A 19,361-nucleotide genomic window follows, 5' to 3' on the forward strand; every position below is an offset into this window, starting at 1 on the left:
TGTGCCATGTGGTTTATTGTAAAAATAAAAAATTATATGAAATTTACAAAACATTATGAATTTCAAACAATTAATAACATATTTTAAAATATGAATAATACATATTAAATTTATAACAGCAATTTATTATATATATATATATATATATATATATATATATATATCATAAATAGTTATTTATAACGCGTTACTTATAACGTCGTTCCGTTACTTTTTTTCGGTAACAATCGTTACTTTTTTCTGTCTGTAACGATAACGGTAACGTCGTTACATTTTTACAGTAACGGTACCGAATTTAACCATTACTTTTATCATTACTTTAATTCTGTAACCCTGGATAGTATTCTCTTAGTAATTAGAAAAATAGAAAAATAGAAAAATAGAAAAATCTATTCTCATTACAAAACAGTTTACAAATATTTTAGAAAACTATATACATGCATAATTATTTCTCTGTATTCATAAATCTAAAATTTCTAAATAACAAAATAAAAATTGATTGAAAATAATGATGGAATAATAATTGAAATATAAATGAAAAATGAATATGAAGAACATCAATGATGGAATAATTTATAATTGTTAAATATATAAATAATTTATAATTGTTAAATATATAAAAGAATAATTATATTTTAAAATAAATTAATTTAATTTTTATATTATAAAAAGTAACGAAAAAGTAACGAATCGTTACTTTCTTAGTAACGATAACGGTAACGAATTAGGTTAGGTTCCAGAAATTTTAGGCTCTCCTTTAGCCAAAACAAACGGACATATTGGGTCGCGGGGATTAGGTAACGGTGGCGGTAACTTTCTAGCGGTGACACCTTCCCCTAACGGGAACGGTAAATCCTTATCGCTAGTAACTTCAGGTAACGGTAACTTATTACTTTTTTTTAAAAACGTTTCCAACTCTGGATATTTGACAAAATTTTGAAAGTAATTCTGTTGACTTTGGATTTCGAAAAAGCGTATTTGTATCTTGCTTTCAATATTTGAAATATATTGCTGCATACATGTGAAATGTTCTGCTGATTGTGTTAAGTTGCTTGTCTAAAACAGATTATATCGGTATTAAGTATTAGTGTAAATAGCCAATAATTATTAATAAATATATTATCTTGTGTATATATATATATATATATATATATATATATATATATAATATTAATGCATTTAATACATATATAAAACATATAATAATAATAATAATCTTAAATATAATAGGAATAAATAATAATTTTATGGATTAAGAAAATTACAAATTTGCTGAAATAAGAATAAAATCATTTTTCTATTGTACGGTGTTCTTTATATTATGTGCATTGTATTGCACTATATTTTACTTAACAATTCTTTTGTTTGCAAGGAATGCTTATAAATAATACTTTGCAATAACTTTCAACAAATAAAAATCAAAATTTAGAATTAGAGATTTGAAAAATAAAATTAGAAATTTATATGAGCTGTCACAAAGATAAAATCATTATAATATTATAATATTAAAACTGTTATATAATATTAAAACTGTTATATCTGGCAAGTGCATTAATTCTTCTTAACTTATTCATCTTTATTAAATTTTTATTTTCGTAAACAAATGGCTCGTGTGATATTAAAGTATGCGAATCACATTACGTAATACTTTCACAATCATATTGAAAAACATTTATATTTATTTAACTAAGAGCTAAACATCTAGATTAACTAAGATTTAAATACAATAAGCTGAAGCTTGAAATTTTCTTTTTAAAATTTATATATAAATCTATTTTCACTAAAATTTCCAAGTAAAGAAATTCTCTTTCTTTTTGCTTTTGCTTGCTCGCACACTCTTCTCCACTTTCTCATTCATTAAAAATTACATATTTCCAAAATAATATATTTCCGAAAATTAGAAATAAAACTATCCTTATTTTATAAAAAAATTAAATGACATTAATTTTTGCTTACTTTGGGATACTGTAACATTAATACATTCTGTATGAAAACAAAAAAAATCAATAATTAATAAATGAAATATTAGTATGATATTTATAAAATTTACCTTTACTTTAGTATTTCTTTCTTTCACAAAAAACCATAACTTTTTACATTCATTTAATTTAACTTGCGTTACATTAATAAATTTATATTTTAGGAAGTTGTTTATCTAAAACAGATTATTTTGATGATGTTAAACAGCAATATTTGATGTCGCATCATGATTATTTATTTTACACCCACACACGCGCGCGCGCGCGTGTGTGTATACATAAGCACATGCAATTTTTACCTTTTGTAGTTGATCTGTGGAATACACATGATTAATAATTACAGTAAATGTTGCATACTCGCTGATTTGTCTATAATAGTAAAATAATAAATTTATTGATACGTACATAAATTGTTGAATGATAGATATATATTTACAAAGGAAGCTGTATTACCTGGGTCTTATGTTCTCAAGTTTTTCTAATATGAAGTCGAATACTACAGGATTCTTGGCATGCTTCGCGATAGTAAAAAGAAAATAATTAATATAATCTTTATCGGAAAAATCTTTGAAAAACATAATCGATGTTGTACTATCATTTTTTATTAGTTTTAAATAGGGTTTGATAAAGTGTGAATACTGAGGGCAAGACAGATATTTTAAAAATTTAGTTTTAAATTTTTCTTTTTCCAGACGATATACTCCCCACCAAGGAGAATCTTCATTGCTAAGAGAATAGTACAATATTTTTAAACCTTGACAATATGTCCATTCTTTCCACCATGGCAAAAGCCTATTTAACAAAAGACAAATTCTCATATAAATGTTTTGCACATATTAATCTTATATTTTGATTAAATAATTTAACAAATTATAATTTAATAAATTAATAAATTGATAAAGAATTAGGCTCTTTATGTATTTAACAACATGATACACTAGAAAAGAACGATTAAGAGTCACCGCGGTTGGTAGTGCGTAATTATTTTTTTTTTTTCTTTATAATTATTCGCGAAAATTAAAATGCGACAATGAGAATCTATATCTTGGTAAATGCACGAAAATTAAAACGCGAAAATGAGAATCTATATCTTGGTAAATGCACCAAGTAAAATATATGCATAGTGTATCGTGTTGTTAAATTATGATTTTATACCATAACATAATAAATTTAAATTTTGATCAAATAATGTAATAAACATTGCACATGTATTTACAAAACAATCAAATTAAAATAACCGAGAATATATAAGAAAAATTACGTGTTATTTTCGGGATTTTCGAGATATCGATTTAAATTAAGTCGGGCATTTTTTATGCAATTTTCACCATCAAGATTACATGCCCATTTCGCAGCCTCCATTCTTAAACTCTTTGTAAGATCGTATTCATTAGAAACTTCATTGTATTTAAGTTTATTAAGTAAATTGTTTAGTAAGTACAGTATTTTCTCCTAAATATATAAACAAATATATACATATATATATATATATATATATATATATATATATATATGTCTTATTTTAATTTCCCCAGGCAAATATTTCGGAAAATAATGAAAAATCGAAAAAATGTTTCAGACAAAATTTGTATAGTTTCTAGAGGGACATAAGATGAACATTTTTTCATCAAGTTCTTTTCGAGTTATGAGGCTTGAAATAATTTCTTAATTTTACATAAACCATAAAATATCTTGTAAAATATTTATTTTTTGATTACGTTACCTTAATACTTATATGTACAAAATAATGAGAGGAATCAATTGATGTAAAGAAAACATACAGTTGTTGTTAAGAAAAAATATGGAATTGTTAATTGCAAATTACATATTTTTTCTTAAAAACAATTGTATGTTTTCTTTACATCAATCGATTTCTCTCATTATTTTGTACATAAAAGTATTAAGATAAGATAATCGAAAAATGAATATTTTACAAGATATTTTATGTGTACATATATATATATATATATATATATATATATATTCTATATATTTATATTGTTACTTGATATAAATTTTATATTTTATTTTTCGATTCTTGCATTATATTATGCTATATAGAAAGATATCTTGCACAATTGTATTTTATATATTAAGAAGGTTTATATATTAAGAATATTCTGTCTTTGTAAACAGCTATGAATTCTTTTTATAAAGATATCTATCGTATATAGCTATACTTATATATACGTATTTTTACACAAATTTGAATTTTTTTTGCGTGCACATTCACACATGCTTAATATGTTCATATTACAAAATAAACATACAAAATTGCATACATGCATATATTGTAGACATGTAAACATAAATGTAGACATTATGTCTATAATATAATATAATAACTTATTATATTAGTGTTAACTGTTTGAGTATTAAACAGATAACAGATAACATGCTTAATATGTTCATATCACAAAATAAACATATAAAAATGCATACATGCATATATTGTAGACATGTAAACATAAATGTAGACATTATGTCTATAATATAATATAATAACTTATTATATTATGTTAACTGTTTGAGTATTAAACATATAACAGATAACATGCTTAATATGTTTATATCACAAAATAAACATATAAAAATGCATACATGCATATATTGTAGACATGTAAACATAAATGTAGACATTAAGTCTATAATATAATATAATAACTTATTATATTAGTGTTAACTGTTTGAGTATTAAACAGATAATTATTAATACATATGTTTCCTACTAACTTGCTATCTCAAAATTAATGATATTTAAATCGTTATTATAAATATCATGCTGTGATTAAAAATAATAACTATCTCCAAATTTTTCTCCCTTTTCCTCTCCAATTTTTTATAAGATTAGTCCATACACTAATTGAATATTAATTTACAAATATATTTATCTTTCATCCAAAATATGTATATTTAAAATACCTAATCAAATTTTTTCTAGCTACATATATTTTATAAGATGTATCTTTTTGGAAAACTTAATAATTATTGTTATAAATGCACACAATATTAATATGTGCAATAAGTAATATGTTTCTAGTATGTTGAAGACACCACTATTGACATTGTTTGTAATATGTATTATTACCTTGATATCATCATATATTTTTTCCCGAAATAGAAAGATATTGGACAGATATTCTAAAGCTTTGAACATAGGATACCATGCCACGTAGTCTGTTTCTCGTGACAGATATTTCGTAATATTCCAGAATACAGTGGAATTAAGTTGGTTTGTTATCATTAAGTGGAAAGCGTCGTCGATAATTTGGGCACGATTCAGAACATGTATTTTCATATAATTTTCAGAATTTAGATAACTTGTAATTCTTCTCCAGTTTTCGATATCGTAATTAACTCGATAATATCCTGTAAAATAAATAAATTGTATACATATATATATAATTCTTTCAAAGGGTTTATCAGTACAAGTATCTGTTTATACTTTTGTACTTATACTTTTGTACATTAATAGAGATTATACATATGTACATTAATAGAGATCAAAAATGTATCATAAAATGTACATAAATGGAAATGCAATTTGTATATTATATTAGGTATAAAATCATTTTGCATGAAAATTGAATATTTTTAATAATTGTGCGTATGTATATATATACATATATATATATATATATATATATATACATATATATATACAGTTATATATATACATGTTATTATATATATACATGTATATTTGTATGATAAACACTATAAAATGTAATAAATTTATTGCAAACTTACCAAATTGGTGTAGATTAAATATTATAAAGTCACCCAACATCGTATGATAATACTTAGGTATGTAATCCTTCCACATCTTATTTTCCATCGTTATATTTAGCTCTTTGCTGCTATAATCTCGTTTTATTTTCACTACAGCACAATATTTTCGTTTTGTTGAAGAATCAATTAGCCGCTTTATAATCAATTCTTTCCTTGTAAGATCGTACGTTTGATTGGGCGAAAAGATCTTTATAACTTCAACAAGGTAGTAAAAAGTAGGCTGGCTAAAGTTATAAAATTTATTCAAAATTTATTTTTGATGTGTTAATAAAAGGTATTATAAGCAAATATATATATATATATATATATATATATATATATATATATATACAGGATAGGCCCTTTTAATCTACGCACTGAAATATCTTAAAATCCATACGTTTAAGACAAAAACGTTTCAGACAAAAGTTGTATGGTTTCGAGCAGTCCATAAGAAGGTACCATTGGTTTGAAGAGTCACCTGAAGGTACGTGAAGATCAACTTTTTAAATAGAACTGCCTACTTTTTATTACATATTCTTGTAGCTTATCTCGAGGGTTTTCCAAAACACTAGAATAAAATATTTTTCCCTCAAGTACTTTTGGAGTTAAAATGCTTGAAATCATTTCTTAATTTTACATAAACCGTAAAATATCCTGTAAAATATTCATTTTTCAATTATCTTACTTTAATACTTTTATGAACTACTACTATTTAAGAAAAAATATGTAATTGTTAATTGCAAATTACATATTTTTTCTTTGAAACAACTATGTGTTTTCTTTATACTAATTGATTCCTCTCATTATTTTGTACATAAAAGTATTAAGGTAAGATAATCGAAAAATAAATATTTTACTAGATATTTTATATGTAAAATTAAGATATTATTTTAAGCCTCAGAAATCGAAAAGTACTCAATGAAAAAATACTTTATTATAGTGTTTTGGAAAGCTCTCGACATAAGCTATAAGAATATGCAATAAAAAATAGGTGGTTCCATTTAAGAAATTAAAGGTGTCTTTAACCTTATGCCATCCAAGATCAAACCAATGACACCATCTTATTTTTCCCTCAAAACCATACAATTTTTGCCGAAAACGTTTTTTTCTAAAATGCTTAGTTTTTGAAAGAAAAGGGGTGTACGGATGGTATAGAACACCCTGTATGTATATATTATATATATATATATATATATATATATATATACTTATCACCATATAAAATTGTTAATTATATTTTATGTTTAATTTAATTAAATATATAATTAATTACATAATTAATCATATGATTTATAGTTTTTATATAAATATTTGATGCTACAATTTAAATTATAATTTAAAAGGGAATGGTCAAACTTGATTACTTTCAAAAGATAAGTGTATATATAAATTAAAAATATGTCTTGAATATTTAATGACATTGAAGATTAAAAAGTATTGGAAATGATAATAATAAAGATAATAAAGTATGAAAGAAATGGTGTAAGTTTAAACAAAAATAAAATTAATTTAATTCAAATAAAAATAATAATTATACTAGTATAGGTGTTACTCACTTGTCCTTTACATATGTACGGATACTCTGCCAAAATAAATCTTCAGTAATCAAGAATTGTACTACACGCAAGACACTGAATACTATAATTATAATATAATTTACATCAGAGTATAAATAAGATAATAGTTATAGTAAATAATAATTAATAATTATGGTAAAAGTACATAAAACGTTACGCATCACCGATTTTATCATCATTTGAATATGTTATAGAAGAAGTTATCCTCCGCGCAAAAAAAGTAAATGAGAGGCGACATTGATTTAAAAGATATAACAAGTTAAAGTTTGACAATTTTAATACTTTTCTTAAGCAAACTGATATTAAACACATTAATTTGCAATTGACAATTACATATTTTTTCTTAAATCAACTATGTTCTTTCTTTACACCAATTGAATCGTCTCATTATTTTGTACATAAAAGTATTAAGGTAAGATAATCGAAAAATGACTATTTTACTAGATATTTTATAGCTTATGTAAAATTAAGACATAACTTGAAAATTACTCAATGAAAAAATACTTTATTGCAGCGTTTTGAAAGCTCTCGAAGTAATACAAGACTATGTAATAAAAAAAATAGAGATTTTCATTTAAAAAAGCATTAAAGATCTTGTCCTGACTTTGACAAGATCAAGTCCATATTTTCATTATCCCTTCAAGTTATGCAACTTTCGATCAAAAAATTTTTCAATAAAATTATCGGTTTGCGAGATAATAATCGACTGTATCACTTAGAAAGAAACATCCTGTATATGTAATATATTTTATATATTATAATTTTATATACTCCAGCTCTATTATGTATGTATATGTATCTGTGTGTATGTGTATAATGAAGAGTATATAAAATTAAAGTTTTTATCAGTTATTCTGTTTGTTCTTTAAGCATTTATATTCAACAATCTACGCATAATCAATTTTTAATTATATTATCATACCTTTAATGTGATCGTAATGTTTAAAAGAAATGTTGAGTGATGTATTATAAGGTGATGCATCATATTCAGTATCGAAATGAAGGGAATCGTGTTGAATTTGTACCAAAAAAATGTCCATCATCCGGGTACTTGGGAGAGCCTATAGAAAATAGTTTAAATGTATTTATTTAATTAATATTATATTTAACACACAATAGCAATATGCATTAGAGCTGCTATTTTCTACGTGTATGTAAAAAAATTTGTTATACTCTTATACACTTAAAATATAGAATAAATAATTTAAAAATATAATATATTCATAACAAAAATGATTACTCGACATATATCTTTAAAACTAAATATTTCTAGAATTATTAAAATATATTATATAGCAAAATTAACTTATTACACAATTTCTATATTTATACATATATTACGTGGAATCTGAATGATAATTTTTCTTTTTTTTTATATAATAATTTAAAGTCGGACAAATGTAACATAGTGACTTTGACTCACGCACAAAATAAAAGAAACAAAAATGTAAAACTATTTTAAATTGTATTATCTATGTATGTTGCAGATTTACTTGAAAATAAGCATTTTTAAAAAACTCACTTATTTTTGTAAATATAAAATCTTCACCTAATATTTTGATTTATAAAAAAAATTACCCTCTATAATGGTAAATATTTAACTTTACGGTAAGATAATCGGAAAATGATCATTTTACAAGATTTTTTACGGTTTATGTAAAATTAAGAAATAATTTCAAGCCTCATAACTCGGAAGGCACTTAATGGAAACTAAATTATAGTGATTTGAAAAGGTCTAAAGAAGGGCTATAAGAATATACAATAAAAAATGGGGAGTTTTATTTAGAAAAATCAACTTGATCTTCATATGACTTTGAGTATTTCATTCAAGTTCAAATTCTTATCATCACTAAGTACATTTTATTTAGTCCTACAATTTTGTTCCTTGCATATTTTTCATTATAGTTGATGGTTTTCGAGATATTTTATAATAGCATTCTGGGACTTTTAGAATACTCTATATATGTACTATATCCATCATATTGTTTGCTAGTGAGAAAAGTTTGCACTAAAGAATGCTTAAAATGCTTAAAACCTGAGTGGTGACATATAATCCAAGAAATGAGACAATAGCCTCATTTAACAAAGAGGATGATAGCCAAAGTGGATTTTCATAATAAGAACATTCCTGTATTATTTTATGGGCCATGAATCGGGCAACTTTGATTTTAGTCGCAACAGAATCTACATTGTCATTGTAGATAATATTTGCTTCTCTGAAAAGTAAAAAAAATGTTTTATATATGATTATTTCTGTTGTATAATAACACATAAAAAATACTGTATTTCCAAATTTATAATTAAATGATTCTATTAAATTAACATATTAATTATATATTATTATTAATGTTTTATTTCTAAATGCACATTACGAAGTAATGCAATATGTTGGAAGCGAGCATCGCACTATGTATATATATATATATATATATATATATATATATAAAATTTTTTTAAATTTTGATTGATAAAGGTGAAAACCTTAATATAATACTTATACCTATACTTATATCTTAATATAATTAATTTACGATTTTATATTTCAATTTGTAATTTTCAATTTTAAGATTATAAAATATATATATATTTTAATATTATTTTTCATGTAAGTTGATGTACATTGAAGACACGTTGTCCAGAAAATTTTTGTGGTTCTACAATATAATTACAATATAGCTACAATATAAATACAATATAAATACAAAAGAAAGACAACATGAAAAAAGCGCCAAATCTTAAACAACAGAAATCGCAATAACTTTCTGGACAATAATAAATTGGACTAACAATAAACGATTAGATATGTTTCTCCTTTCATTGCTTTATACAATATAACTTATTTTCTAAAATATATTCAAATAATATTTTAAAAATAGAGAAAAGATATGTAAATAATTTTAGTTATCAAGAATTGTTGTTCTCTTTTTCATCTTTAAAATATATTAATTTTTTCTAACTATATAATTACCTATAAAGAATAAGGCCCAGATTTATGATGCTTTCGTTTTGAAAATCCGGAAGTGCAATATGATTTATTTCCCAAGTTTGATTCAAACGTTTCCATTTATCGAACAAGTACGATGTTATATTTTCAGCAAATTGGTGTGCAAATTCGCAATGCATTCTACACCACATATTAACTCTGATACTTTCATTTGTACCACGCATAAGAGAGAAATTATTTCGGTTAGCCAGAAATAGTAGATAAATAGGTTTTACAAGCGAATGCAAATGTGTCTTCGTCATGTTTTTATCATTCGTTTCTATTCCTTCTTGTATCGGTTTATTTGATAAAACTGTATAGTTTTGATAATGTTCAACAATAATATCATAGATGGGCATGGTGGCTCCTAAAGATACGGGCAAAGACGGAAGCATGTGTTGGATCCCAATATCAACATACGTTGCCAACCTATCACATTTAGAAATATGAATTAACAATAATAAAAGACACCGCAAAAACCTTGTGCGAAAGTGGTTTCGATGAAATTATATAAAAGTTGCATATATTTTAGTTATGCAGGATTCGTAAAATGTTTATTTTAGAATATATAGGTACAAAATAAATATTTAATAATTAACATTTTAATATCAAAATTTTAATGCGTATAATAAAATTAAAATAAATTTCAGTAAAAAATAGTATTAGCATAATAACTTTTTTTAAATGATTTTAATTGATATATTATCAACGATTTTGTACATAATTTTATACAAGTGAAAGAAACTGGCTATTTTAGCGATGGTTTATTAAATAAAACACATATGTATATATATCTTAGTTATTAGCAAAAATAGTATTATTTCTAAATAATATCTGTGTGTGTAAATGCACGTTTAAATACATGAAACATACAGCATAAGTATAGCTTATATGTTTAATTATATGTATTATATGCAAAGTGTTTATGAAAGTTGTAAGTGTTCATGAACTAATCAAATTTTGATAATGATTTTTATGGACAATAAGGATTCATATAAACATGTGTCTGGAAATGTTTTCCTTCTAAATTATAAACTTTTTTAAATATTAGAAATGAATTTCCTAAAGTTTAGTATTGTCAAAATAAACAGTGTAAAACTTATGTGTTTGTTCAAAATTTCAAATTACATATAAACAAGTTTAAAAAATATAAATTCTTCAAAATCATACTTATATTTTGAAAATAATTCGGAACTCTACCGGAATATTTGATTTCGTTCGAGTGTTGACAATATAAAATGCTGTATAAGACGTGTATTATTGCTGACTACTTTAATTAAATTAATTTTTATTTGCATCTTACATTTTAATAATAATATTAAATGATATTTTAATAATAATACTAAATATTTGCATCTTACATTTTAATGATAATATTAAATTGCAAAATTTTTTACCAAAAGATATTAAGAAACATATAATTAAGAATGGAAACATTTCAGATACATACATGTCTATGTATAAATTTGTTTTTCTTAGAAAATACTTTTTAAATAGAAACAAAATGCTTTACCAGAGCTTGCTCATAAACATCATGAAATTACTATGTATTTAACATTTTAACAGTTACTTACCACTGTCGCTCATCTCTTTTATAAAAGTTTTTTAAGCCTGTACCTTCAGTTATATTATAAACTAATTTTATGATGTAATATCCTGGCAATAGATCTTCAGCGAATGTATATTCGACAATGTTTTTCTCAACATCATACATAGATCTTACCGATGTATAAATGTTCGTAGTTTTAGTATCATTCATAGAATAATAATTTGGATAATAAACCACAATTAGATTAATATTTTTTACGTGTAAATACAATATAATGCTTGATGTTGAATATTTAATCTGTGTATGTATACTGCAGTTGCTGACAAGAATATTTTTTTCGATATATGTAACGATGATATCATAATGTTGCGGTAATATATAAATCGAGATTCTGTTTAATTCTTCTTGAGATATTTTTATTATCTCATCGTCGGTTAAAAAAGTCGCCGCGACGATGATTGTTAAACTGCTACTTAACAATAGTTTAAGAAACATGATATTACTTTTATCTTAGATATCTGTAAAAATATATTTTTGTTAGAAAGTACAAACTGACAAACTAAACACAGCACTGTCTCTACCATGATTTAATGGAAAAAAGAAGGAATTAAGATAAATATATAAAAATAAACTTAATTTTGAATTACTTACTCTGTATAATGAGATATACTACAAATTGTATGCAAGTGTATTATGTTTCGTTACAATAATTAGCTGCAAAAAATTAATGTTTTATTCACTATCATTGTAACATGGAAAATATATATGCCCACTTATAATTTCTTATTATTTCGAGAAACTTCCGAAGACTAATAACACTTGGCGATATTACAATAAATGTGTATGTCATATGTAAACACACAACTTCTGAGATCGTTAACAGATCGAGAAACGGTATGTAATAGCAAAACACGGTACCGTTCTTCACTCCAAATTCGTGCTAGCGATCGAACGCCGTAAGATGGCAAAACTGTTTATTTCGCGTTGGTCGAAAGCAAAAGAGACTGTTATGTAGAATGCAAAAATATCTCTAAATATATAATATATACTTGAATTCTTTTATACTATTTAAAAATAGTATATTCCTTTACCAAAATCTTGATAATTTTTATACACAGTTAGTTACACTGTAAAAAATTTTTGTGTAAATTTACAACTATTATAGTGAATAATATTGAGACCAACTATTAAAGGTGTATATTTACATACATTAGTAAATTTACATTTCATAGATAAAATTATTATCTTAAATGATAAATAAGCATCTTGTACTAATAAATTTACATGTTAGAAGTAGAAATGTTTATGTAATAATACATTTTGTATATGTATTTATACAATTTCACATATTAAATTTAATTTAAAGCACATACATAATTAGAGTAACAATTACACTATTTATAACAAAAATATATAAATTCATGTACTTTTACAAAAATTAGTTATTCTACTCTTTATTGTGTAAATATTCGTTTATTAAGTGTATTTTTTAAATTTTATATAAATGTTACAAAAAATTGTACATTTACATAAAATCCAAAAATTACACTTTTAACCTTGTAATTTCTCATCAAATATAAACGAATTTTTACACAATAAATAGTAAAAAAACTAATTTTTGTAAAAGTACATAAATTTATATATTTCCGTTATAAATAGCGTAATTGTTACACTCATTATATGTGTAATTTTACATACTTTTTTACAGTGTATAATTTCCCACTTAACTATACAGAGTGTCCGTCAATTTTCGACCTTAACGAAATAAGGAAGTAAATTGGCTCAAATTAAGAAGCAATGACCTGTATTGTTTTGAGATTGAGAAGAAGTTAATGAAGAAAGAAATAATTGAAAATAAAAGTTGTCGAAAAAGAAAAAAAAGAATAAATAAAATATATAAGTCCAACAACGTGTGTGAAAGAGAGAGAGAGAGAGAGAGAGAGAATTTAAATATTTTTCCTAAGAATATATTATGTATGATTACAATAAAATTTAATGAAGTGCATATTATCATATAGTTTTTCACTTAGAAGTTTCAATAAAGCACAGAAAACATTAATGGTTTAAATTTGTTTAATATGCAATGTAGTTTCAATGTAAAAATAATATTAAAGTGTATATCAAATAATATTAAATTTGCGAAAAAATTAAATAAATAAGTTCGCATATTCGATTTGTTTAATGTTACAAACGGTGCGATTATATACGTGCAAGAAGAGATCTCGTATATTTGAATGGAACAACCATACACACATTTGGAAACAAATGAAGTAAATCGTTTTAAGAATCGTCTGTCAAGGTTCACTTACCTCAAATGCACCAAATTAAATTTTTCTTTGCTTGGCCTCGTGGTCAGTGAGTGACTTCTAATATCTCGTGATACCATACGTTTACGATCTGATAGACAATAACATATTCATGAACGGCATTGCTCATTCATGAATATGTCATTGTCTATCAGGTCGTAAAACGATGTCAAAAAATAAAATCTTTTAATTCTTTTAATGACAGAACTACGATTTTATGCTTACAAAGTAATAATTTAGATTAATAAACAAAAAAATATAAAAATATTAAGCTGTATGTATATTATGTACACTTTAAATAATTTTGAAAAATAATTAACTTAGAAGATTATTGTTTTAATATTTCTAAATATTTATGTATCATTTTCTGAGAGAGATTCATTACATTAATATACTATTTAATTTCTTTGCAAATAACTTTCTTCACATACTTTCTTTGCTAATAACACTTTAATAAACAATAAGTGCTGGCTAGTATCTTTACAGGAATACATAGGATAATAATTTTGATAAAAGTAAAGATACAAATAAGGTACATATTATACAATAATACATTTTTAGTATATATATATATATATATATATATATATATGTATATATATATACTAAAATATTAGATATTTTTTCATTTATCTGATTAAATAATATAATTATATTAATATGTATACATATATATATATATATATACATATATATATATATATACACATACATACATCTATATATATATAATGCGTACACAATAAGCTTAAATACCATGTCTCTTTATTGATTGATTTATTTTTTATTTAAAAATATCACTATTTGCTTATATAGTAGGTGCAAATTAATTTTTGTGCATTAGTGCGTGCTTGTGTAAATATTTACACGAATGCGCGCGAGTGTACATTATATTTCTTTAAATATGCAAGAAGTATAGAAAAATAAACATGTAGATGTATGAAAAAATTGTGCCATGTGGTTTATTGTAAAAATAAAAAATTATATGAAATTTACAAAACATTATGAATTTCAAACAATTAATAACATATATTTAAAATATGAATAATACATATTAAATTTATAACAACAATTTATTATATATATATATATATATATATATATATATATATATCATAAATAGTTATTTATAACGCGTTACTTATAATGTCGTTACTGTTACTTTTTTTCGGTAACAATCGTTACTTTTTTCTGTCTATAACGATAACGGTAACGTCGTTACATTTTTACAGTAACGGTACCGAATTTAACCATTACTTTTATCATTACTTTAATTCTGTAACCCTGGATAGTATTCTCTTAGTAATTAGAAAAATAGAAAAATAGAAAAATAGAAAAATCTATTCTCATTACAAAACAGTTTACAAATATTTTAGAAACCTATATACATATACATGCATAATGTATTTCTCTGTATTCATAAATCTAAAATTTCTAAATAACAATAAATGAAAAATTGAATATGAAGAACATCAATGATGGAATAATTTATAATTGTTAAATATATAAATAATTTATAATTGTTAAATATATAAAGTAATAATTATATTTAAAATAAATTAATTTAATTTTTATATTATAAAAAGTAACGAAAAAGTAACGAATCGTTACTTTCTTAGTAACGATAACAGTAACGAATTAGGTTAGGTTCCAGAAATTTTAGGCTCTCCTCCCATAACAAAACGGACACATTGGGTCGGTAGGAGGAGGTGACGGTGGCGGTAACTTTCTAGCGGTGACACCTTCCCCTAACGGGAACGGTAAATCCCTATCGCTGGTAACTTCAGGTAACGGTAACTTATTACTTTTTTTTAAAAACGTTTCCACTCTGGATATTTGACAAAATTTTGAAAGTAATTCTGTTGACTTTGGATTTCGAAAAAGCGTATTTGTATCTTGCTTTCAATATTTGAAATATATTGCTGCATACATGTGAAATGTTCTGCTGATTGTGTTAAGTTGCTTGTCTAAAACAGATTATATCGGTATTAAGTATTAGTGTAAATAGCCAATAATTATTAATAAATATATTATCTTGTGTATATTATATATATATATATATATATATATATATATATAATATTAATACATTTAATACATATATAAAACATATAATAATAATAATAATCTTAAATATAATAGAATAAATAATAATTTTATGGATTAAGAAAATTACAAAATTTGCTGAAATAAGAATAAATCATTTTTCTATTGTACTGTGTTCTCTTATATTATGTGCATTGTATGCACTAATATTTTACTTAACAATTCTTTTGTTTGCAAGGAATGCTTAATAAATAATACTTTGCAAAACTTTCAACAAATAAAAATCAAAATTTAGAATTAGAGATTTGAAAAATAAAATTAGAAATTTATATGAGCTGTCACAGAAATCAAAATATCATTATAATTATTATAATATTAAAATGTTAATAATATTAAAACTGTTATATCTGGCAAGTGCATTAATTCTTCTTAATCTTATTCATCTTTATTAAATTTTATTTTCGTAAACAAATGGCTCGTGTGATATTTAAAGATGCGAATCACATTACGTAATACTTCACAATCATATTGAAAAACATTGTATATTATTTAACTAAGAGCTAAACATCTAGATTAACTAAGATTTAAATACAAATAAGGCTGAAGCTTGTAAATTTTTTCTTTTAAAATTTAATATAATTTATATATAAATCTATTTTCACTAAAATTCTCAAGTAAAGAAATTCTCTTTCTCTTTTGCTTTTGCTTGCTCGCACACTCTTCTCCACTTTCTCATTCATTAAAATTACATATTTCCAAGAATAATAGTATTTTCGAAAATTAGAAATAAAACTAGCTTATTTATAAAAAATTAAAATCGACATTAAATTTTTGCTTTACTTTAGGATACTGTAACATTAATACATTCTGTATGAAAACAAAAAAAATCAATAATTAATAAATGAAAATTAGTAATGATATTTATAAAATTTACCTTTACTTGTAGTATTCTTTCTCTTCACAAAAAAACCATAACTTTTTACATTCATTTAATTTAACTTGCGTTACTATTATAATTTATTTTTAGGAAGTTGTTTATCTAAAACAGATTATTTTGATGATGTTAAACAGCAATATTTGATGTCGCATCATGATATTTATTTTACACCCACACACGCGCGCTGCCGCGCGTGTGTGTATACATAAGCACATGCAATTTTTACCTTTTGTAGTTGATCTGTGGAATACCACATGATTAATAATTACAGTAAATGTTGCATACTCGCTGATTTGTTATAATAGTAAAAATAATAATTTATTGATACGTCATAAATTGTTGAATGATAGATATATATTAACAAAGGAAGCTGTATTACCTGGGTCTTATGTTCTCAAGTTTTTCTAATATGAAGTCGATACTACAGGATTCTTGGCATGCTTCGCGATAGTAAAAAGAAAATAATTAATATAATCTTTATCGGAAAAATCTTTGAAAAACATAATCATGTTTTACTATCATTTTTTATTAGTTTTAAATAGGGTTTGATAAAGTGTGAATACTGAGGGCAAGACAGATATTTTTAAAAATTTAGTTTTAAATTTTCTTTTTCCAGACGATATACTCCCCACCAAGAGAATCTTCATTGCTAAGAGAATAGTACAAATATTTTTAAACCTTGACAATATGTCCATTCTTTCCACCATGGCAAAAGCCTATTTAACAAAAGACAAATTCTCATATAAATGTTTTGCAACATAATTAATCTTAATTTTGATTAAATAATTTAACAAATTATATTTAAATAATTAATAAATTTGATTAAAGAATTAGGCTCTTTATGTATTTAACAACATATACACTAGAAAAGAACGATTAAGAGTCACCGCGGTTGTAGAATTATATTTTTTTTTTTTCTTTATAATTATTCGCGAAAAATAAAATGCGACAATGAGAATCTATTTGTAAATGCACGAAAATTTAAAACGCGAAAATGAGAATCTATATCTTGGTAAATGCACCAAGTAAAATATATGCATAGTGTATCGTGTTGTTAAATTATGATTTTATACCATAACATAATAAATTTAAATTTGATCAAATAATGTAATAAACATTGCACATGTATTTACAAAATCAATCAAATTAAAATAACCGAGAATATAATAAAAAATTACGTGTTATTTCGGGATCTTCGAGATATCGATTAAATTAAGTCGGGCATTTTTTATCAATTTTCACCATCAAGATTACAATGCCCATTTCGCAGCCTCCATTCTTAAACTCTTTGTAAGATCGTATTCATTAGAAACTTCATTGTATTTAAGTTTATTAAGTAAATTGTTTAGTAAGTACAGTATTTCTCCTAAATATATAAACAAATATATACATATATATATAATATATATATATATATATATATATATATGTCTTATTTTAATTTCCCCAGGAAAATATTTCGGAAAAATAATGAAAAATCGAAAAAAATGTTTCAGACAAAATTGTATAGTTTAGAGGGACATAAAGATGAACATTTTCATCAATTCTTTTCGAGTTATGAGGCTTGAATAATTTCTTAATTTTACATAAACCATAAAATATCTTGTAAAATATTTATTTTTTGATTATGTTACCTTAATACTTAATATGTACAAAATAATGAGAGGAATCAATTGATGTAAAGAAAACATACAGTTGTTGTTAAGAAAAAATATGGAATTTGTAATTGCAAATTAACAACATTCACACATGCTTTAAATATGTTCATATCACAAAAATAAACATAAAAAAATGCATACATGCATATTATTTGTAAGACATGTAAACATAAATGTAGACATTAGTTTATATATAATATAATAATTTATTAATATTAAGTGTATAACTGGGTATTGAGTATTTAAACAGTAACAGAATAACATGCTTAATATGGTTCAATATCAAAACAAAATAAACATATAAAAATGCAATACACATGCATATATTGCTAGACATGTAAAATAAATGTAGACATTAAGTCTATAAATATAATATAATACTTATTATATTAGGTTAACTGTTTGTGGAGTATTAAACAGATATTTACTTAAATACAATGTTTCCCACTAACTTGCTATCTTCAAAATTAATTGATATTTAAATCGTTTTATAAAATATCATGCTTGTGATTAAATAATACTATCTCCAAATTTTTTCTCCTTTTCCCTCTC

The 19,361-nt window shown here is 23.7% G+C and overlaps 2 protein-coding genes across 2 annotated transcripts in view; both read right to left on the minus strand.

Moving 5' to 3' along the window:
- Positions 1-729: 729 nt before the first annotated feature.
- Positions 730-12,622, minus strand: LOC112637351 (glutamyl aminopeptidase-like). The gene is made up of 13 exons (XM_025406800.1): positions 12,514-12,622; positions 11,888-12,380; positions 10,299-10,742; positions 9,366-9,546; positions 8,253-8,391; positions 7,310-7,391; positions 5,730-5,995; positions 5,068-5,348; positions 3,241-3,350; positions 2,433-2,771; positions 2,279-2,348; positions 2,051-2,155; positions 730-1,056 (listed from the first exon to the last, which is right to left on the minus strand). Exons 2-13 carry the CDS (start codon positions 12,355-12,357, stop codon positions 730-732), a joined length of 2,814 nt encoding a protein of 937 aa, XP_025262585.1. The 5' UTR covers positions 12,358-12,380; positions 12,514-12,622.
- A 3,205-nt stretch (positions 12,623-15,827) lies between these two features.
- Positions 15,828-19,361, minus strand: part of LOC112637352 (glutamyl aminopeptidase-like) — a 16,485-nt gene continuing 12,951 nt past the window's right edge. The window contains exons 6-7 of the mRNA XM_025406810.1: positions 16,099-16,135; positions 15,828-15,996 (exon numbers count right to left, since the gene is read on the minus strand). Of these exons, the coding sequence (XP_025262595.1) occupies positions 15,828-15,996; positions 16,099-16,135 (206 nt within the window). The remainder of the gene's footprint in view (positions 15,997-16,098; positions 16,136-19,361) is intronic.

The sequence above is a fragment of the Camponotus floridanus genome, unplaced genomic scaffold (genome assembly GCF_003227725.1).
Source record: "Camponotus floridanus strain SB8 unplaced genomic scaffold, Cflo_v7.5 scaffold155, whole genome shotgun sequence".
Lineage (NCBI taxonomy): Eukaryota > Metazoa > Arthropoda > Insecta > Hymenoptera > Formicidae > Camponotus > Camponotus floridanus.